Genomic DNA, 24756 nt, shown 5'->3' with positions numbered 1-24756 from the left:
TTGGGGCAAATATAGCCAAAAAACTATATGCTCCCACTATCTCCTATCAATGAGGCTAACGGCAATCGATCATTTAGATCAATATCATGTACCCAAACTATCGCATATCGTTTGGAAATGTTTGGAATTTGTGATATAAGAAGGTAAATTATTCACAATATTTTGTATAGAGCATAAATAATGATCATACATATTCTACAAATTTTACTACAACTTATTTCTGCATATATTCATGATTATTTGACTATTTTAGAATTTATTTCAATAAAAATACACGTTGAAAAAATTTAAAACAAAAATTCCTCTTCAAAAATATTTCATTGTACATTTGGCCCCATAATTCCCCAAATTTCCATCTTTTTATAACGTTCTCTGTGAAAAATTGTTGAATGGAATAGAAATGATGCATTAAATGGAAAATAATCTTCACAATAAAACAGTTTTACTCAAAACAACATGAAAATCTAAAATTTCCAAGGAATTGTGGCAAAACGGGCACCATAGCTTATCCCAGAGTGGCCCCACATTCATGAAATCATCATCAATCGATTCCTGAGAAAATTTCCTTTCGAATGAGCTATAAAACTTATTTTTTATCTTTCTATTGTGAAAGTTATCAATTTTTTCCACCTTTGGGTTCGGATTTCCCCAATGTGCAGTGTTGCATAGTTTTGATGTTGGCTACGGAAGCATCACAATCCGACAGTCCCTTGTGCAGAGCAACTTGAGCACTTCCATGATTCATTTTGACATTGAGATTTTCTACTAGACGTATTGTCTGAAAGTTTTCAATAAGAAGCACTTTCATGCGACGCATATTGTGGCCATATATGAGCTCAGTAGCTTTCGAAAAACCGCACTGCCGAACTGAATCAAAACTGCCAAGAGTAGGATCTGTCTCCCTATTAGGACTATATAATATTTATTTTTCATACATCTGCTTTTACGAAAAATGCTTCAAAAACAGAATTTCCTTAGAGTTTAGTACAAAAAAGGCTAGAAACTGTCAAAAATCAATTTTTTACCGATAGATAATTTTAAGTCCTTTTACCTTTATTTACGTTTTGATATTTTATATAAGCAAAGGTGGCTCCATCCCATTACCCGAACGCAACTACAAGCATGTACACTCAGAATGAGTCACTACCCCGAAAGAGCCATTACCCCGAATAGTATAAGATACAGGCCAGTATCTTGTTGTGCGGGCAAAAATGTCGACAATTCTGTTGAAAAATTTATTGACCATTGATGCGTCTCTAATGTAAACTGGTAACACTGCGGAACATGTTTTTGTCTCAAGCACCAAAATATCGCTATGCATTCAATGAAGGGGTGCTGAATCCATTGCCGTTTTCAAAAATATCATAGCACGTCTAGTTTTTGAGATATTGACTGTTGAAAATGCTAAAATTGACTATATTAGCCAACTTGCATGCAAGTTTGTCAGCTTGTAAGGTAATTGATTTGCCTAATTTGTCACAGAATTCAAACTTTATGTGTATAACAATACTTATCAACACAGTTCATACTAATTTCGATGCGGAAAAGTTATTTTTTGTGATTTGAAAAAGTGTTGTACTTTCTCATATAAGAGAAACGAAAAATTTTGTATGGAGACCGCAAGCATGTTGAAAAAATCGGTTTAAACTAAATTTAAACGAGCAATTTCAACCAAATTATATCTAAAATGAAGGTTGAAGTCCTATTATGCATGCTTGGTAGTTTAGATCACAAAAATGTTGATAAATTATACATTAAATTTTATGTAAACATCAATAAAATCAATGTTTTATGCAACTTTGGCGACCTGTAGCTAAAAATTGTGACGTGCTGGAACATATCTGAGAATTGCATCAGATTCAACAACCCCAAATCTACTAGAGATACATAATTTGATCCTTGAGACACGCAAACATGTCATTTTTGTTACGCTGTGTAATTAGTGGTGCGTAAAATTCGTCGGTAAATTGTTCATCATATATTTTACCTTCTTCTATATCTCAGCTATTCTTTCGAAATATCTTGTTGGCAACTATCTTCTTCTTTTTCTTTCTGGGATAGTGCCTGTTTCTCAGTTCAGTGGGCATTTTCACAGTTCAAGGGTTCATTCACAAATTTAATAACGCCAAAAATTACAATTTTTGACACCCACCACCCCCGTAGTAACACTTTTTGTATGAAAATTCGACAAATTTGGTATGAAGTATAACATTTTTACCCCCTGCAGCGTTATGAAGTTTGTTAATGGGCTTTTAATAAAACAAGCCTTCTATTGACTGAGAGCTTTTTTTGTCAATTTACCATTCATGTACATGTGCCTCTATGCCCAGAGATGTCAAGGAAATTTTCAATGCAATAAGATCCGCCACCGGAGAATTTCGAACCCGTACCCTCAATATGGTCTTGCTGAACAGCTGAGTGCTTACAGGTATCTGGACTTCTTGGTGGTGTTCATATTCAAATTTTGTTTTCAACAAAGATTTTTCTTTCCTAATATAGGTCGTGTGATAGCATCACATAGTTAGAGTGATTATTCACGTCATAGCTGCAAGCATATCACCAGAAATTTGCCCTTCTTTCTTAAATACGCGGTTCTTCTACGTTTTCGTGGGATATACAGCATAAGTTCCTACATAAATTCTAATTGTAGGAAGTACTCTGCAAGCTTCTTCAAGCTCAAAAAATATTTCTGGAGAAATTTCTACGATTGTATCCAAACTAATTAAATAAATTACTTTTAAGAATCCCTTTAGCAATATCTTGGGAAATCGCTGACTTAGGCAATGCAATATTTGGAGATGGTCCTAGTAAAATTCCTGATCGAAGTTTTGAAAAATTCTACAAATAATTCTTGCAGGAATTCTTCAATAATCTTTGCAGACTGGTTAACTTACCCAGAATGATATAATCATATAGTTTGGTGTGAATTATGTACAAAAAAACCAGAAGAAGCTTAGTTGAATTTCTGTAGGAATCTTTGAAGGAGTTCTTGGATAATGTCTAAGAAATATTCCAGAACAAATTTTTGAGCCTAAGGTTGAAACTCACCAAGAATATTAAAAAAATTAGAAATTGAGAATTTTTTTTAAAATCTTTGAAGAAGTTCATGAAGTTATTCATAAATCTCAAGCAATTTCTTTAGGAATATCTTAAATTTACTAACGAATTTAAAAAGACTAATGTGAAAATTCCTTAAAATATATAATTCCTAAAGGGGAGATTCCGGGTTCGAAATCGAGAGGAAACACATGAAAAATTCCTTTGAGAATGTGCAAGAGAATTTCCGAAGGTACCATCTCAGACGAACTATTCGAGGAATCCCTAAAAACTTTCCTTTGTTAGAACTCTTGAAACAATTCATGAAGCCTTGTGTTTCGAACAAAGTTCTGGTAGCACTACAAAGGTGCATTCTCAACAAAAATCTTGAGCTATTGCTGAAAACTAATTGAAGAAATTTAAGGTTTACCAAGAAACGATAAACCTTGAACTGCTTATTAATGATATCTTTGAGGAATCAAGAGAAAAACGTCCCCAGAAAAATCTGACAATGAGGAGAAATTTCCTTAGAATATTCAATTTTTTGACATATTTTTTTATGACACAAGGTTTCTGGAAGAATTCGACTTGGCAGAACTTTTTGTATTACGTAAAATATTGCTAACAGATTACACTCACGACATACTAAAGGCTGTTGATAGAATCGTCAAATGATATTTGGTGAGGTTTTGAGCAGAAGTCTAAATGTTTGGTGAAGTTTTAGAATTCTTTAAGAAGCCAATCAGAACGTAATTATTTTTGAAACATGAATGGTAAAGGCAACTTCTGAGAAATTCCAAAATAAGCTAAATTTCCGTGGTTAAATTAAATTCATCGATTAGAAGCAAGGCAAAGCCAAATTCTCTAAATTATTTCTGGAAGGATCTTGGTATTTAATAGGTACGCAATTTTTTTTTTATAGATGCGGCGAATGCTGAAAACAATATTTAGAAAATTAAAACAATATGTTATCATTCATAGCAAACAAGTTAATTTTGATATTTTTTTCCGCCGGCAAGAAGTGGGCAACGGACATCCTCTGTCCCTCTATGGCTACGCCCATGAATTCACGTCAGATTCACTTCATTAACAAGTGAAGCAGAATTGATCTACTTCATATTCAAGTGATTTATTTCCAAGTGATTTAATTCGCTACTTACCCAAGTGATTCACTACATATTCAACTGTTTCATGTTTGATTCACTTAATGTTCAAATGATTTCAAATGATTTATGTCTGATTCCCTTCATTTTCAAGTATTTTCAGCTTGATTCACGTTGAGTTCAAGTGATTCAGGTCTGATTCATGTACAGTTTAAGACTGATTCACTTCATATACCAGTGACTCAGTTTATACAGTATGGCCCATGAAAAAATGCGAAAATTATTTGAACGTGAATATAGCATCCACAGGCGTTATTTTCATTGTTTTTGATAGTGAATGAAATTTCTGATTATTGTAGTATATTCTGACACAATTTCGCTATCCAGGACAATTTTTGTCATATTTTTCTTACTGTTCTAAATAATGTTATAAAGCAAATAACTTCAAAGGGTTTTTCCGCCCAAAGCTAGAAACAGCGTCTGATTGTCGTGTACTCCGGTGATAAACTTTCCACCTTCAAAAATCACACTTTATTGTTGAAAATTCTAGTTTGTTTGGTATCGGAGGATGGAGGAGTTCTTAGAGAACGTGTTCTTCATGATCACAATAAAATATTTTGCCAGGGTCATAGTTTTGAAGGCATTTGCGTCTTATAGGTGATTGATATGCCTTTATTATTTGTTAAAGTTGAATAAAAAATAAATACGGAGGCCTATAACAGATTTTTTAGGATAAAATTTGTTCTTTCGGTTAGAGACGACTCATATCAATACTAGCTCATAGGTTTTGAGCAAAACGGAGTAGCTCATCACACTTATATGAAGGTTCAATCAAAGCTCTCCAAAATGAGCCGTTTTTTCGAAAATATGTTTAATTTTCCAATTACCAATAGAACCAGTTCTATCATTTGATATGGGCGTATGCTGGATACAAGGCTTGTGAAGAATCTCACGCCATCGTTGATGTTTTAGAAGCTTTCATCACACAGATAATGAACTCGACGTCCGCATGATAAAATTTGAAGATATGCTTCCAATTCCTCTCTGGTAAGGTGGAAGAAACAGATAAAAATCATGTCCAAAGCGAAAACTAAGTCTAAATAGATTAAACAATACAAATAATGAATAATATTTATGTTTCATTCACATTTTTAATGTAAAATTACCATAAAACATGATATGACGATTTTCGCATTTTTTTATGGGCCATACTGTATGCTCAGCGCAAAATTTCAAACATTCCGGATGTTATTGAATCGCTGAACAACCGAAGACCGCTTGTTTTTTTAATGAGTGTAAAACGGTAGCCGGGATCCAAAGCATCATCGAATTTTATTAAATCGGCTGCGGCTTCTTTTTATTGTAACTGAAATAGCATCAATAAAACACGCAAACTCTACTACACATACTGTCAGAGGGGAGACGTGCCCTTCCCCTACTGGTCCATGGGAAAAGTCTAAATCATCTCTCATTCGATAAGAAGATAAATCTTATAGTTGATTTTTTCTAAAGTTGTCTCCGGCTTCAAAAATTCCAGGAATCTCTATAAAAAACATTCTAGAAATTCATTAATGAAATCTTGTCACAGTTTTACAGAAATAATCGTAAATAATCACAACAAGTTTGCAATTCATAAAGGAATGCATCTGCGATTTTGTCATGTATCTCTTCATTAATTTATAAGCTTGTAATATTTCTCAAGGAATCGAGAAATTATAACACAGGTTTTTCGCAGTATGTCCTTTAAGAATTTTTACAACTTTTGTATGTATTACCATAAATTTTGTTGTTATAGGAGCTCTATCCTAAATTCCTTTAAAATATGAAAAAAAACAATGACGATAATGACAACTTTATCGGATAGAAGTTGCAAACATATTTTAAAACAGTTTGCATGTTTGCAGTTCGCGTAAAACGTGCGATGCTCCAAACAGCTGTAAGGTAAGTGATCTATTAGTTGTGGGTGTTCCTATAGTTGCGGTAGTGCCATTTTCACTGATTTTTTTGCATCAGCCACAGAACCGACACTGCCAATCGACGTATTGGGTTGTTGATACACGAAATAGTTGAAAACAGCGTTCAAATTGTTTCAAAACTGATGAAATATCACTAAAATTGCTAAAACTGTTCTTACTTGTACCAATAGCTGCGGTAAAGTGTTATTATAGTGGAGGATCCCATAATAAAACAACGGATACCGCAACTATAGGAACACAAATTAAAAAAAACCGCAACTAAAGGAACAGTGTACCAATAGTGGAGGTAATATTTTTCACTGACATGCCTTTGGTTACTGCGATGAAATCATTTTTCTCATTAAGTGAATGGTGATTACTTCCCGTTACAACATAAATATGTACATTATTTGCGCTTCTTGAATTTAAGCGATTAAATTAAATTCAATCGTGCTTAGAACCTCCACTATTAGTACATCTACCCTAGATGTAGTTTTAGAAAACACTTACAAAAAGTAAACTTTGTTTAAAAACTTTCTGGGAAGATTTGAATATGAAATCTATCGTTTTGTTTCTGAAAGCAGTCTGGATGAGATCTTCAAAAAGAATTATGAATATTGTTTGTCTACGATTATGAATTGTTAATTACGATCATGAATTATGAATATTGTTAATCTACGAAGCATACCGTAACTACGCTAACGCTAACAGAGCAATCTCTGTTAAGCCCGTTTCTTTCTCTAACTAATTCAATGCAATGCAACGAAAATGTAATGGAAATGTCAGGGATTTTTTATACTTGTTCGTTTACTTACAGGCTCGAACGCCATCAGGCATAACGGAGCCGAACTCATTTCAATTCTGTTCATTTCTTTTTATCTAATATTAGCTTTGGGGAACCGTTAAACTAGTGGTTTGGTCCAGGCTAGGTATAACAAATGTTGTAGGTAAGGATGGGGTTAAGGATCTTTCCATTGGCATTCATCAGCATAGTTTGTAATGGTAATGTAATGGAAATGTGATAGAAATGTAATTTTATAGAATAGAATGAAAATGTAAAGTGAAGGTAATTGAAAGATAATGGAAAGGTAATGAAAATGTTTTAAGAAATATTAAAGAAATGGAATGGAAATTCCTAGGGCTGAATATCTCAATAATAAAGAAAAAAAAAGGTGATTTGTTTTAGATGTATGTAATTTCCGTAACAAACAATTCCAATTTCTTTTTTTTTTTAATCAAGTTCATTTTTACATTTTTCGGAACGATGTTTTTCTGAATGAAGATCCAAAAGATGTACAGAAACATTAATGTGTGGTCCAAAATGCAAGCAATATGTTAAGAAGCGTGTAGAATTTACTTCTTACAGCTTTTTTGGTTTTCAAACAAAAGTATTCCCCAATAAAAGCGGAAGTCCAATAAAAATATATATCGTCTCATCAACAAACACAAATCACAAACGACAAATAATCCAAAATCTGAGGGACATCCATAAATTATCTCTCTCGTGTGCTGGAATGCTTGTGACCCAACGCCACAGGAATGTTTGTTTCTATCGTCATAATAATTTCCAAATACCCAACATTCAAATTCGCTCCAGGTGAGCGTGACCACAGCACAGAAAGAAAACCTCGAAACAAAAGAGCTAAAATATTGCCAGCTCGTCAACTCTGCCGTGTGGAGCTTGTCGTGGTGTCCACTTAATCAAAAAATGTCGTTCTGTGTAGATCCATGATAATGTGTCTTTGGATTATAAGAGTCACCTTAAAGTAAGGTTCGATAGCCATATACAAATTCCTTTTTAGCGCCACCCTAAGCCAATTCACCGGTATCGCAGGTCTCGTAAAACTGTCAAAAGAGCCATAAGAATCCGGGTAATGAATGAAGAATAGAATTCTGATGGAAGCTCAAGAATGCCGTTAAGAAACAGAAAATCCAACCCTTTGACATCTTGGAAAACATAAAAAAGAGCAATCCTTTCTCGATGACGATGACGTTCGAACCCTTATTCCATTCCGTCTTCTTGTGTTCGCTCACAAAAGCATCAGGAGTTAAAAACTGGCGGCACTCGAAAATTGGAAACCTTTCTTGGGCCACACAGTTTTCCCTTCATGCTTTTTGGATACGGTTTGGTGATGATTGGCGTATAGTGCAGTGCAGCGGCAGAGTGCATTTGTTTAGCTTCACTCCTCCCCTTCCCTCGGACAGACTCGATACTATGGCGGGGATCGGACCGGACGGACACACTCTACTGAACCGTTTCCATCAACATCATCATTGTGGGCTGGTGGCTGCTCCCTTTTTCATATCTAGCTCCTTCCTAGCAGTGAGTAGGTAGTCTACAAATTCAGCATCGCCTCGCCACCACAGTTGATGAAAGAAGACCGATGGATAAACATCGGGAGCACATACAGACATACACATACACATATGGGATACTTGCTCAACTAGGTCGACGATCGCCAAATGGTAGAACGGATCAAATTACACATCACCTAGCCGCGTCCCGAATGCGCACATAACGATTTTGCAGCACTCAATCAAACTTCCATCCCGTAGATAATATGTATGTACGCCTACAGTCAAGTCTGTCTACGTCGATATTGACGAAATAGGCTTGAGCTTGAATGTGCTCTTATTGAAAACGACTTTACCATGGAGATGTAGTAGGGCGCACAGTGGCGGTCCTTCATACAAAGGTCGGCCAAACTTCAAATACACCCCAAATCGCTTGATAATGGTAATCTGGTAACTATCTGGGATACCTGATATCATCCCGTTGGAAATAATTGTTAAATTAGAAATTCGATTTTCTATTGAAATGTGTCTAAATTAAGTTTTTTCAACAACAACAACTTAATGTGTTGAAAAATATGTGATAATAGTCAAATCAAAGGCTTAAGACTACGCTTTCAAATGAAGCCTATTGAGCTCAAATCGATTAAGATTTCATTGAGATACAGCTGAATTTTAAGCAAGCCAATTTTGTTGAATTTCCCACACTTATGATGCTGGCAAAAATCTAAAACTCGACAGATCAATCTCAATTGTTGAGAAATTGTCACTCAATGGTATAGAAAGCTATTAAAAATATTAACAAGTGATTTTGAAAACATGAATTTTTCAGGTTTTGTCCGGCCATGCGCCACTGTGGGGTGGTTCCAATTTAAAAACACCCCAGTGATCAATTTGCCCCCGGATTACGGTACTCCGTTTACTTATGTAAATTTCTCAGGGTCTGTGTCATAAGCAAAACCTATCAATAGATAATTGGTTACGCTCATAGATCCCATAAAGAGGACCAAGAACATCCGTATAAATCAATGCAATACTACGTTTAGTTATATGAAGGGTTAAGAGTCTATGTCATAATTCAAAAATCATCAATATACTTAATGTTAATGCTTGTAAATTCTCAGGGCTGTATTCCATTGAGTCCTTGGAGGACCATGGACATCGGTACTTATTCATTAAATGCCCTGTTAAGAATATCAAAAGATTGATTATCACACCAGTAGATTAAAGGGGCCGGATTCATAATTGATTTAAGAACTTGCAAAAGCAGTTTATTCGTTCAAAGTCAAGAAAGTTTATATGAAAAAACGTTCACTGTATTCCATTCTCCAACTGAAATACAGTGAACACATTTTGATCGACAAATATTCAGTTTTGAGCATAAATCTGCTTCGGTGATGACGATGACTACGATGCCACATTCTTGAACGTGAAGATATTTATTCCAGGAAGTTTTTGGATGAACTAGTTACCAAAACTGGTATCTTGACGATACAAACGGTTCTTCAAAATATAATAATTTTCTAGCGTCCAGTATTGTGAGATATTCTTCTACTTAGAAAAGATAAATTGATCTCCATTTACTCATGTAGAATCGCATACCCAAACTCTAAGGAGTTCTTGGAAGATCTCAACTTGCACACAATTATGCCTGAATCAACCAGGCCAAATATGCTTAGGATATTGAAAAAGCATAATTTCTCGAAATAATAAAAAATGATTTCTTACAAGTAAACTCCAAAATGCAAAACCTCGTTCTACGAACTGATTCAGTCTACGAACCCCCGATCGAGTTCTCAAATTGAGGTTACAATGTACAATGCCCACGCGATTTAGCTGAGTAGATCTTCCTTGTTCCCAAATTAAATATTTCACAGTCAATTTGGCACTTAGATTAACGCCAATTTCCCGAAATTGCATAGTTAAACCACAGGATTCACATCATAGCTTTTTAAATTACCTTCAGGATGGCATAACCTCACCTGACTTGTAAACATTTCGCCGGCCGAATTGAAAATTACGCGGATTCGATATAAACGTGACAGCAAACGAGAAAAAGCAGCTACCCGCGCGCACGGCCTGCTGCGATCTCCCATGCGGACATACGCAGTATAGCTTTCAAAATGTTACTAGAAATATGAAATATGAAATAAATAAAATATTATTTATTGACATCTTAAAATTTCATAGTATTTTACTAATAAATTGCTTACCACTTTGAAATGACTTTGCTTTACAACTCTTCTGAAGACTACACTCACGTAAAGCATGGATTTTACTTATCATTTTGTAAATTTTCATGTTTCAGTCTTCGCTAACTGTTTATTAGCCTTTAAAAGACATAACCCAAGTAACCATGGAGCATTATATCATTGCTTTTTTTTAGAGTAGCTGCATTGCCGTAATCCTACCATTAATGTAGTTTAAAAGTGGAAAAAGGCCCTGATATAGTCGAACTAATGTAAGAATGTTTATAAAGCAACCAAGCAATTCATAAGGTAATATTAGTGTATTGATACATTTGTAATGTAGCGTTAATGCTCTTTTGCTTGACAGCTCTTGTAATTTATTGAATAAAAGCAATGTGGCATCAGTATTGTTGATATGCAGTAGAATACGTGCAATGTAATAATGCTTGGTGTTACTTGGGAATTGTTCACCGTATTTCCGACAAAAACAAATAAGTCATATTCGAAAACAATAAAAAGTATGAATAGCTAAAAATCACTTGATAATATTTTTTATACATTTATTTTGGCTGCTTCTTTGCACGGAGGCCGACCATTGTGCATTTTTTGAAATATGAATACAATTGAGAACAAAACGTTACCCTGTTCTAAGACAGAGCTATATGAGGCAAAAGTTTGAGTAGAGCAAAATATTCCTATTTTTGATTTATAGCTTAATTCAAAACAAATGTCACCATGGTGATGCGAAAGCTATTCAGATAAGAGGCTTTCACTCTAAACATTAGGGGACTGGTCTGCAGGTTGGGCCACCTCAATATTTTCCATTTCTTGAATAACTGGCCTCTACTATTGTTATGGCATACGAATAGTATAGTAATCTCCTAAATTTTGGGTATGGTGAGGAATATTTACAAACATTGCATTTATGGCAGCCTAATGATCATGGAAGTAAGCGCGCTTTTAAATTTAGCGAAATGTGTGACATTGTGCAAAAAAGTCACCAGAACTTCATGTTATAAGTTAGTTTTACGAAAATCTTCTTTGTTTGGATATAAGTTTTACAACCAACCCGGTTTGGAGAAACATTTTGATGAAAATTTATTGTTTATTTTTGCGCAAACATGAGTTTGTGACTAATATAAAGTAAGGGGATTACGGCTTCGGCGCCATTCGACTATTATCGGCAACCAAATTTCAAACACCAAATACACAGTATTTTTCTTTTAAAACACACCAATGAAAACATTCAGATGATTCTTTGTTCTGTCAGTTTCCCGCTGACGCTAGAGATATCATCACTTCAAATGAACACGCCTCAAGATGCGACTGATTTGGAGCCGCCGGATAGATTTGCCTGCAGTTCTTATGGGAAAGCTGCCAAAGAAAATAAGGCTGCCGAAAATAGTCACACTGACTTTAGATGTTCGAAGCGTTGCAAACACGTTTCCAAAAAGCTTTTAACAAGTCTGTCGGTGTGAATCGATAGAGGCTTAATCAGCGCATAAATGTAAACAGACAAACACATAAATTGTTTGCGGATGCCCGAGAAAATTACAAAAGATGCGTGGCATCGGCATAGAATGCCGAAATACGTAAATTCCCCTATATTCGTCATAAAAGTATCAATATTCTTTCAATCTTTTAACCGTAATCGATAACAGAAATACCAGTATTTGTTTCATTTTTTTTTTTCAAGCAGAAAGCGTAAAAAACTATCAAAGTTACCTCGTTTTACGGTACATTAGAATACAACGTTTTCCGAATCAACTAACGGCTTTAAAATATTAAAATTTAGATATCGAAACGCAATAAATTTGTGTTATACTTAAAAAATGGACTCTTTCGAGCGAACTACAAAAATATGTAAATATATCATCACTAAACAACCCAATTGAAGGCCTTACTCAATTAACTAACGGGATATCCCGTTAATCGTTTGAATTTACGATCCTTACAGGAATACTTAAGCTTTGTGCCACAAACTGGAACATTCCCTTTTAGCATTAAGGGAGCAATCCACTCACGGAGCTTGTCATTTGAAGTAATACAAATAGATAAGTACAGCTACATTGACCCCCCTCAATTCCCCCCAAACGAATGTATCTTCCTAAAGGAAGTAGAATGCACATTCTCGCTGAATGCGAACACGCGATATGCACCAAAAGCCGGGTGTCTCCCGTAGCAGCAGCATTCCGCCGAAACAGCCGACTTTAGTGCATTTTATGAATGGAATTGGAATAGCTTTCCTAGAAGAACGAACAGTAGAACAGAGCGTAAAAACCGTCAGAGTTCACATTTTACCGGGTGTTGACAGTTCATTCGTGCATGTGTGCTTGCTGCTCATATTGGGCGTGAATTGGGTGTAGGTGAAGAGGAAGCACATATTTTCTCCGATATTTAGGGCTCCATTGGGAGTATTAAAACATACGAAATAATAAACAAATGTTCCAAGAACGAGTGCTAACATGTGCCACGTTGTTCGTGGAAAAACTAGAATTATTTGTCAATTTGTAGTTTCACTTCTAAAAATAAATCAAACGATGTTTCAGTTCATACTTCAGGCTTAAAGTCCATAAATTATCGTTATCTACATTCGTTCTCGCTTACGCATTTTATATTAACTAGTCGTAATTTATGTTCCGTTCTATTTCCAATAAAGAAAATTTGAATAAAGGCGACATGGCATTTAGGCGTTTGTTCGATTTGTATCGTCGCGCCTTCGTTTTTGTTCGCTCTCGTTCTTTTACATATCCACATGCTGAGAATAGGGGATAATGATTACTGGAATACTTATTTATGATAGGAGCGTTGTTGAGGAAGGCCCAGCTTCCCAAAGGTAGTCTGAAAAATCCTGAAATTGAATCACATTTTGATCATTTGGGACTAGTTTATTGCCCATACTCGCAATACAGTCCCATTAGGAAAATCATCATGTCGAGAAAAACGCATCTGAACCTTATTTCAAACGTTTTCGTTACGCCACTGTTGGCAACAGAAAATTCTATTGGCAGTACTTAACACATTATCATTGTAGTATAAGAAAATGCCCACCAACTAAAATATTGTTAATGCAGTTGATTTTAATGTACAAATCCAAGATAATAGCAGGTGGGACTCGTTATCCGACACGGTGTCTCTGGTAGAACAACATTAATATAAAAAAATCAGTATCGCTAAAACGCCCACCAAATGAAAGCTTAGGCTTTCCCCCTTCATTTGAGGCCGGTTTGGAAATGTTCTATCGGGGGGTCCTGAACATTTTTTTCAAAACAGTACAATGCCGTTTTTTCATCACTGATTTCTAAATTATGGCTCACACAGTCATTTTCTCCAATGCTTATCTAGGTAGCCATGAGAACTTTTACTACGAATAGTTAACCAATTAATAAAAAGGATTTAGCATTATACCATTTTATTTAAACCAATTACAAACACGATATATCGATAAATTAAATACGGTTAATACGGTTTACAAATGCTCACTATTGTACAGGGGATAGGCAAAATGATTGAGATAGGCAAAATTTTGCCCAAATTCAAATGCTTATAACTTTATGAAAAATGAATGAAATTGGATGCATCTGGAAGCAGTCGACGGCAAATTTGGTCCAGTTTTAGGAACTTCCTTGGCCATGCATATTGGCCACTGGACACCGGAGATGTTCCGGATTTTCTGAGGTCATGTCCAAATGTCATTTTTTCTGTCGCTTGTATTTTTGTGCGGTGTAAAGTTAGATAGATGTTTGCAATTTTCCTAGAAACTAGAACTAATAGGAAGTTGAATGCCACCGGACGCATTAAGATTGGTTGGAAATCTTCAGAAATATGACCATTTCCGTAAAACTGGTTCCGGAAAGCATGGTCAGTCATGTTTGTATTTCCAATCATGTAAATATTATCCGGAGCTATATCCAAGTGGACATCAACCTTAAAAATGATATTTCCTGCAGCGTATTCAGAACCATTAGATGCACAGACCACTCTATAGAAGGTTCCAGGTGCCCTGGGGGAAGTGGTCAATTAGGAACATATCTGGAACCATATCAATATGGGCATCAAACTTCATGATTTTCAAAGGTTATGCTTTCCGAGTACACTGCCCACACTATTATGGGTCACCTTGTCACGATTATTAGTCACTCTGTTCCACACGCATTCCAAATGAAAATGACCCATAATAGTGGGTGACCCATGATAGTGTGATCACTGTACTTTACTCACCAAATGCAAATATACCCGCACACCAGTCCCATTACTTAGGACTAGCTTACTTTGTTTTCGCACATTGACACATTTGTTGCTAAGTTTACTATAGATTCCAAAGCACTTTTCCTTTTGCTACAATTAGTGCTATTATCATCTAATTGCACTAGTTTCTTCACAGTATTGAACTATACGGTGGTGGTAGTGTCAGTGTTGAAAACATTCCAGGGCTAGATGAAAGCGTTGTGACCGGCCAATATGAATAGTACCGTCGTTGGGGGTGACAATGGGTCAAAAAGAGATATGTGCGATTTATTTTTTGAATAACTATCGCAATTTAACTACAATAAACTTCAAATTTGGTGTGTATGTACTTTGATGGTACATTAACAACTGTTCAAAAAATTAAAGACAAATATTTATTCACAGTGGCACCATAAGTGAATGAAAAATGACCCAATCTCACCCCATAGAGGGGGTGACATTGGGTCACAGTAATTGAAATAACTTGTTTTTGAGAATATGATTTCAAAACCATTCACAACTGAAAAATATTGATAAAAAACGATGCAAACAAGACAAAAAGATATCTAAGATGTTTCACAAGTATGATAAACCCACTTAAAAGAAAGATTATACTGAAAATTGAAGAGCTATGAGAAAAAATATGTAAACCCAACATTTATCGTCAAGTTTACAAAAATTTTCTTGGTGTTTCTTTCAAATTGTCTTCAAAGTCTCATCCCCATTGCTATAAAGCCCATTCAGTTTCCCCAAAGGTGTACTGAAACAGTGATTATTTTAAACCTTCGCAAATAGTTAAATTTCGTTGCGACATTCCACGATCAATAAATTTCAGGCAGAAGTTGACGTCATAATCCCAGTATTTCAGCGATCCAACTCATTTGTACTTCCGTGAGATGTTTCTATAATATGAAAACACTGATAAATAATCAAATTTTTGGGGGTTTTTGGGGGCCTTCCTTAGTCGAGTGGTTAGAGTCTGCGGCTACAAAGCAAAGCCATGCTGAAGGTGTCTGGGTTCAATTCCCGGTCGGTCCAGGATCTTTTCGTAATGGAAATTTTCTTGACTTCCCTGGGCATAGAGTATAATCGTACCTGCCACACGATATACGAATGCGAAAATGGCAACTTTGGCATAGAAAGCTCTCAGTTAATAACTGTGGAAGTGCTCATAAGAACACTAAGCTGAGAAGCAGGCTCTGTCCCAGTGGGGACGTTAAAAGCCAAGAAGAAGAAGAAATAATCAAATTTAGAAAAAAAACAGCCTTTTAATAAACATTTACGATGTTGCTGCGCACGAAACACAGTTGCTGGTTTGAGAAGTTGTCAAAATGCGTTGTATTGTTATTCAATGCACGGACTTGTTTGATGTTTCAGAGATGCTGTATTTAGAAAGAATAAACACATCTTAATGAAAAAAGAGAACACCCGGCACCATAAAATGTCAAAAAAGTGGACTTGGAATTTCATTTACTATCGTTCTTGCTTGACCCAATTTCACCCCCATTTTCAATGTTTTAGACATCGTACCGAAAAAAATGATTATTTTTGTGGGAAAATCAACCAAATTCCGGAAAATACCTGTGATGTGTAATGAAAAGACTTTCAACATTCCACTAATACAACGATAAAGGCTAGAGTACATGCGTGATACTTTGTACAGGAGAAACTTAATGTTGTAAATTTTATCTAGTTTTAACGTGCAAGTTTATTGATGTAGTAAACAAAAACTACTATTTCTAAAAATGCATATTGTTATGAATTATGTGTAATATTATGTTCCCTAACATATGAATTATTAATTTTAGCAATTCAAGCGTTATTAGCTGAAATATTTCACAAAACATATTTTTCCGTTTTGACCCAATCTCACCCCCTAGACCCATTGTCACCCCCATCGACGGTACTCTGGATTCACTAACAGCATGTTTATTAGACTGATGCAAATTTTGAAGTTTTTGCTCCCCTCTGCTTAAACGGTGTCAATTATGATGAAAATCATTCTCCCATAATTTGAAGTGATTTGGAAGAAATTTGGTTGTGCACACGCCATTTGTAGTTTGTATGGAAATTACTATGAAAAAGGCAAACCTTTTGTGTTCAGTCCTCTATGTGCTCGTCATAATGATATATGAAAAAGTGAACACACTCTTCTCATGTAAAATCTTCCCAGCTACAACTTTTCTGAAGACCACATTTTGTTGGGACGTAAGGATAATTTGCTATTCTTGATTCCAAAGTCTAAACCATGCTGTGATGATCATTTAATTACTTTCAGAGCAACACTGCTTTTTTGCTGTAGAATAAGTAGCCTGGATTACTTTGATCTATTCTACCCGCCAGGAGCACCACTGTTGCCTGCCGAACAGTTGGTGAAGCTTGCTACATGCAAACCCACATTCTGATGATGAATAACAATTTTTCCTGACGTCCAATAAAAATGTGGTCTTCGGCAAAGTTGTAGCTGGAAGGATTTCACATAAGAGGAGTTTGTTTGGTTTCCCATAAAATATTACGACGAACACAAAAGGTTGGCGTTTTGCATAGTAATCTCCATATCAACTTTGAATGGCGTGTGCACAGTCAAATTTCTACCGAATCACTTCAAACTTTGGGAGGCTGCTATTTACCATAATTAAAATCGTTTAAGCCAAAATTTCAAATTTTACATCACTCTAATGTTTATGTTGGGTTTGGAACATAGGTATCCTGGCGTGAAATCGGGCAAGTTTTGAAAAGCCTGATTTCGGCAAAGCTGTTAGACATTTCTAAGATATCCACAATACTGCCTACTTTTATGCCTTTTTATTTCTCAGCATTAGATATCGCTAAAACACAGTTTGACCAGTCGACGATATCAGTGGTGATGTCCGTATGCCGATGTTGGCCCAAAAAGCTCTCCCCTCCATGCCGTTGGAAGATGAACCCACCGGAGATTTCGTTGATGATTGGCCAGACTCTCATCATCTGGCAGCTGTAGCTTTGACTTCAAGGAAAGCAATTTATCTTATTTTTTTATTTAGATTATCGCAAGGATTAAAAATTAAATATGTTTTTTTCCCCATTATTTTTCCGGAATGCTTCTAGTTGCATTCCGGAGAAAAATGAAGTCAAATCAAACCAAATCATGGAATAAAGATGGCTTAAAATACTGAAATTTGTAGTATTTATTTCTCTTTTAAAATGAAAACTACGATGCAAGCTTACAGAAATCATAACAGGAAAAGGTGGGCCCTATTTTCATAGTAATCTACTAGTGGGACTGTTATGCGTGCACTTTCAATATGGGACGCACATGGTTTGATATTTTTTTTCGAATTTTGTCCATACAAAGATACAATTTTAAGTATAATACCATAAAGTACACTAATAATAAACACGATTCATGAAGAAAACTCAAAAATGACGAAAAGTCAAATGGGACTGTTATGCGAGTATGGGCAGTTTAGGACCCTATTAGGCATATAAATAAAACTGAATTTGTTTTTCCATCCAATATTTCAAAATTCATGACTTTAAAATGGCAGAATTGCTTTTGTTCGAGAATTTCCGGCTTTTGCTGTTAATTCAAAAAATTGAGCGTGTTTTGGTAGTGAAACATTTTTTTAGACCTCTGTCTGAATGGGTTAGTTACAAGTTCAACACTCTTGAAAATAGTCATAATATTGATGAATCTCGTGAAACATTTATAATTTTGTATCACGTTGTCAACATTTTCGACTATTATCAAAGTAACTTTATTTTTTATACAAGGATAAGCATCATATACCATGAATGTTTCAAAATATACTATCGGGGAGAGTTGAATTTCTTCAACTTTAAGGATGTTTTTTGGAACTGACATATACAAAATGGTAAAGAAAATTTTCACTGATTGAATGTGTTTAACTTTCCAATTACAGAATCTTAGCCAAAATGCTGAACATTTTCTTTAAAAATCGGAGGTAAAAGTTCAGTAATTATCGAGCTTTTAACACTGTGTGGATAAGACTCGGTTAAGTACAATTAAAAGAATATTTTAAAGCAAAAAGTTGAGATAATCGATCTTTTTTTTCTCGCTTATAACTTCACCAGATTAAAAAAAATCGTAATATTTGAAGCAAAATGTACTGATTGTTTATCTTACAGAACAAAAACATGTTACGAAAAGTGAATCAGTTTTCTGCAACAATGTAAAGAGAGCAACGATTAGAGAAATAGTAAAACTGTCAAGGAGCACCTTGCGAGGCCTCGCGGAGCACCAAGTGCTCCGCGGAGCACGATATGAAAACCGCTGCTCTAGAGTGTTAAGCTTACTCCTGTGGGGATGAGCACAAGAGCGGTTACCATAAAGCAGCGATGGAAAGGACAACAAACTGGTGAGATCGTTCTTAATTATATAACCTTTTGAAACCACTAAATACGTGCCAGGGTCGAAGGTTAAACTTTCGATTCGGTAAGTGTGAACTCATTTTAAATATCCATTTGATATCTAGATGTTTTCATGCGGGGCTTGCTGTAGTGAAAACGACCTTAGAATGTGTGTGTATGAACAGCCATTCTTGAAATGGGTCATTGGAATTGCAGTAGAGCTATCACCTTCCATCTCCAGGGCTAAAGTTGTCTGCATCTATATAGATATATATGTTTCTCGATAAATAGGTGCAAACAAATTTCTTCCATTAAAGCACTGCCGGTCAGTGGTCGGTGGATTGTAAACACGTACATACAACACATGCACATAAAAAAATATATTTTCCGCTAATATTAAATTACACTTTAATATTTGCTACGAAAATATTGATTGCATAATGAAAAAACCTTAAAATGTAAAAAAACTCAAAAATACCAAAATAATCCTCTCAGAAATTTAAAAATCCGTTCCATTTAGTATTGCTTTATGTTGCCTAAAAATCTTGGCTTGCAATTTACTGCTATTTTGGAGATATTAAGGTTCAAAAATTGCTCTGTTTTTCATGTTTTTTTTATTATTTCCTATTTTTTGAGCGTTGTATTATTAATATTTTTCTACTTCAATTTGTGTTCGTTGGATTTTTTTACCAAAAAAATATTGTATGACATGGGTCTATGAAAAAATCTCAAACTCGGTGAAAAATCCCATTTTTTCACTAATACGGTCTCATGTTGCCAATAACTCGACAACAGTAGGCTGTCGAATTTTGACGTCTTCGAGCGAGTTGTTTATTTTATCATGTCAACGATTTACGAACTATCCGTTCATGTTAGTAGATGGTCCTCGTTGTAACAAAGAACTTTGCCGTAGACACCAAATACTGAAAATGCTTCGTTACCGAGTTATTAATTTTATCCCGCCAGACTGCGTCCCTGGCTCATAGCACAGTGGATTTAGTTTTATCCTGAGTTCGTCTCATTTTAGTGAGGATTTAATTGCTCCAAGTTTTGTTCCAGAATTTACCGTGAATATTTCTACTGAAATTTATTCAAGGATTCCAGAAATAATGTTTCCAAGAATTCTTACCAGGAGTCCAATCCGAAATCCTTTAGAGACCCTTCATGATAAGTATACAGATCAACCTTTCAAATCGCTGAGTTATTCAATATGGTTTTTATTTGACAAAATGGCAATGGATGACAAAAAAATCGTATAATATATTTTGGCACAGAAGACTTTTTCAGATTACCATAATTGACGCACATTGTGTATCTTAATGGTTGGTTTTGATAAATCAAATCTGACGAATGTTGTAATAGTAATTTACGGAACAAGTTGCATAATGATGATTTTTACAGCACGAGTCGTAAATTTATCCTACAAGGCCGAGTAGGATAATTACAACGAGTGCTGTAAAAATCGAGTTCTGCAACAAGTTACGTACAACATTTTTTGCATTTTGGTAGAAAACCTCTTGAAATTATATCGGAATGCATTGACCATCATTTTACAATTTCTGAAAAACTGTTGTGTGTTGCATACTTAAGTGCAGGAAAGTAGGCCGTTTCATGACAGATTGGCGTGATGAAAAACAGCCTATTACGATGAGAATTTGCAAAAATTAATTTGAGACATCCCAAGTTTTACATTGTAATACCCTTCACTGAGAAAAATCTACACGCCAAGGTCGTGTGTTTTTCTTATAGATTTGCGCAATGAGGAAAACCACATGACTTGAGTGTAGTAGCCATATGGATTTCGTCATTGACTTCACGGTATAATAACATGTGTATCAACATTAGGTTGTCATGAGAAACAAACATGAATGTCTAAATATTAAATCATGAAAACCAACTGATTTGCTTATTGAATTCGAAATGTAGTGGCCTTAGATAGTCATGTGTGATAGGACATGAATGTCATGAGACTGAAAGAAGAAATTTGATAGAAGAAATCTTGCTCCCCAAAATATGGATTCGAGGCTCCTTTGCTTGTCGCAAGCTCACTTGATTTTTTTTTGTTTTCAAACAAGTGAGAGAGCAACAAGCGGGGCGCCGCAAACCCATAATTTGGGAAGCACGGGATTAGCATATTTCATTTTATTCGAAGCTGAAAGCTAGGAAAATCTGTTAGTGGAATTCGATTTTTCTCTAACACCATACATTATATCCAACGCTGGAAGTAATTTATTTTATTTATAGAAAATAAGAATGAACTCCTCATATTCACTCGGGCATCTTCACTCATAGAAAGAAAAATGAATCCGAAAATTTTCCTCTAACACTTTCAGCTTCAGAATTTGCCTCTTCTCTTTGGAACATGATAATGACTGTCATTCGACACGAGCTCCATCCGCAATTTAGTTCGCTATGGGTTGATTACTATTAATTTAGAAATTTGGAACACGGAAATCGACAGCATGCTCATCGATTTCAAATCGACCAACTTGAACATGATGATCATGACACAAGATAATCATAAGTTAAACACACTGAATCCGTGTTGGGTGATGATCCATAGCACCCATAAGTTGACGCATACGAATTTGAAATGGAAAGCTTTAGGAACTTATGTGGAAAACTATGGAATTCATGTTGTCGGTTGATGAATCATTCCATGAAGCAAAACTAAAGAATTGAATGTGTAATACACACGAAGTTTGTAAGAAAATCACAACAAATCGACATAGACGTTCATGAATCGATCCATAATTTTAAACACACGGATCAAGCATGTGGATTTTTTTCAGTGTTTGAACTATATTGAAACAAAACGATCAGTATCTGGAGGCGGTTGAAAGTAGTCATGCGAACTATAATTTAAAAATTGATATTTGCCAATCTAGTCGTGTCTTTTAGTTCCGAAACTCTTGTGGTCGTTGTAGAATCCCTTTCAAACCTACTTGAACGACGTGTTTATATTGAACAAGTTGATTGAATCCTGTCAAATTCAACGAAATAGTTGTACACATTCTTTAATTTCAACTGAGTTATTCATCAGAACACTGCATGAATTTCAACAGTTCACTTCACTTATCACTCAGTTTGCAAAGAAAAACAGAAAATGAAAATTCCCTAAAATCACTAGTAAGACAATCGAATTTAGTTGGATTCTAATGTTTTGCTTATCATGTAACATGTAGGTACATTTCGTCTGCCACTTACAGTATCGATCAATCCTTTAAATGTAAGTTACGATCAGGACAACTCTCCAGAAATATCAATTCTTCACGAGACACAAAAGCCTACTTTGTCAAGTGCTATACACCCGATTCTGTTTTCGCACGGATTTTTTTACACGGCCGTGTAAAAAAAGTTTTCATACATTTTTTCTGCCAAAACCTTATTTTTGCATGAAACGTCGAGAAATTGTGTTACTTTTTTTTGCACGGTTTTTGAAATTTCGAACTGAAAACTTTTTTTGCACGGTACGCATCCCCCGTGCATAAACAGAATCGGGTGTACCCAGTCACAGCTGGAGGTCTCACCATCGTCGTCACAGATTGCTATGTCTTTGTTTTAATTCGTTCCTTGTGATAATCAGAGATCCACAAATCAAAATTTTATGAATAATATGTTTAAGTTTTTGTCTTTTAATATTAACAAATATGTTTAGAAAATAATCATTCCGAGAGTGTCATTTTCCATTATGTTGGAAGTGACAAGAATACATTCCAATCATAACATTTTTGTTTCTAATCCTCACTTCCTTCCACTATTTTGTAGCTTCAAAAATTTCTGCAGAACGAAATGCCATGAATGCACATTGTTTACAAATTGAAGAGGACTTAAGCCGAAGGAACAAAGAAAAGCACTTGAATGCATTGGATTGACATTAGGGCCGAGAAAGGAAACGATCGTAGCAGCCTGTTTTTTGACCTGTTCTCGTACTGTGTGTTATGCTCAAAGGGGTATTCAAGCTTATTTGACCCATTTGGCTCGCACATGTCAGAACAATAACCCTTAACTATTAAGATGTAAAACTATCACATCGCATCTTACCTCACAAACGCACGCCACCTGCTCTTGGGTAAATCCAAAACTGGGCATCGACTCCCGCTCGCTGCTGTTCAATCCCCCGTTCTGACCCATCAGATCCAGATCATTATCATTATTGTTGTTGTTATTATTGTTTAATCCTCCTGCGCCACTTCCACCGCCGCCTAACGATCCCATGACAGCCGCATTCGCTCCCTGCGGACTAAAAGTTGGGGGCGTTTGTTTGCTGCTCGCCGATAACTCGTAGTAATCGCCGCCTGGATGTTGCAACATTTCGGTTTGTGGCTCCACTACGGTTCTACGGTTCTGATTGATCTTCTTATCGTCTACTACGATCGACACTTACACCAACTACACATCTGCACCCAATCCTCAAACCCCAGATCACCAAAGCAGACCGCGGCGTAGATTGCACAAAGCGCCTTCTTCGATCACAGATGACACGCTCTAGATTCGTCGCCTCCGGTTTCCTTCGTCGAACGAAACAACACTGTTTACGCTTCGGCTCTGCGATATCGCAATGACGAAGCCGCGCACCGGTCAAATATTTCACCCGTCAAATTCTTAAAATGCGCGACTTCGGTTTCAAACGGTCACACTAAAAATAGCACACATACACTTTGCATACACACCAGCCAGCCGCCGCCCGCCGGTTTCTTTGGTTTCTGCAATCTATTCCTCCTTCGACGAAAAAACCAGTAAACACCATACACACCGAAACACGACACTAATGTTGATCAACGCCGCAACATTCTGTCACAAAATCCGACGGACCACGCGAATGTACCGCACTACGGTTCTAATCCAGCAAATTTGCTACTCGCTATTCTTGATTCGTTGCCAAATTTCTCCAACGGCCAGTGCAATTGATCCCGCCAACTCACTCCTTCGGCATCAATTACCTCATTACACACCGGTGTAGCTATAACCTATCTATATTCACAGCTTGACATGCACGGATCGGTCTAATATTGAAATGCACATGCACTCTTCTAACCGTTACCCAGCACTACCGAACACCACGAGCGATCGACGCAAACTGCTTGTCGCTGAGATCCTTGTTCTTGATCTCGCAGCAACAGCTGAGAAGGCCATGCCGTGATATTGCGGGTGGGAACTCACTCGTCGTATTATACTAGCAGGAGTTCCATCTCGCGCGTGTGTGTTTGTGCAATGGTGAACCACTGATAGGGCACGCGCATGCTTGCGGAGGACGGTGGGCGTGGCCTGCTCGGATTGGGCGGAGCTTTCCATGTGATAACATGAGTTTTTGTTTGGTTTGGTTTACCTTTTGCTCTTTACCTGTGTCGTTAACCGTTGTCTGATGCAATTTGGCTCTCCATTCTTGTTTGGCGTGATAATGATGATGGTTCTCTGTGGTTGGTCTTTTTTGCGGTGGAATCAGCGGAGAAAACGGAATTGTGGTTGATTGAGTTCATGCTCGCTGGAGAGCACACCTGGATGGTTGTCTCTTTCATTGCTACGTCGCTGATTCGTCATTCGTCAATCATTCAATTTATGAATTAAAATAAAACTTTTTGCATGTAGATGTGGGTTCATTCA

General features: G+C 36.1%; 1 protein-coding gene across 1 annotated transcript in view; it reads right to left on the bottom strand.

Moving 5' to 3' along the window:
• LOC5571581 (homeobox protein SIX1) overlaps positions 1-24219 on the bottom strand; it is a 122274-nt gene extending 98055 nt beyond the window's left edge. Inside the window, exon 1 of the mRNA XM_021851808.1 lies at positions 23197-24219. Within this exon, the coding sequence (XP_021707500.1) occupies positions 23197-23466 (270 nt within the window). The 5' untranslated portion in view covers positions 23467-24219. The remainder of the gene's footprint in view (positions 1-23196) is intronic.
• Positions 24220-24756: the final 537 nt, after the last annotated feature.

This window comes from Aedes aegypti, chromosome 3, assembly GCF_002204515.2.
Source record: "Aedes aegypti strain LVP_AGWG chromosome 3, AaegL5.0 Primary Assembly, whole genome shotgun sequence".
Taxonomy (NCBI): domain Eukaryota; kingdom Metazoa; phylum Arthropoda; class Insecta; order Diptera; family Culicidae; genus Aedes; species Aedes aegypti.
The sequence above is the reverse complement of the archived record's forward strand: the minus strand, read 5'-3'. Positions and strand labels throughout refer to the sequence as shown.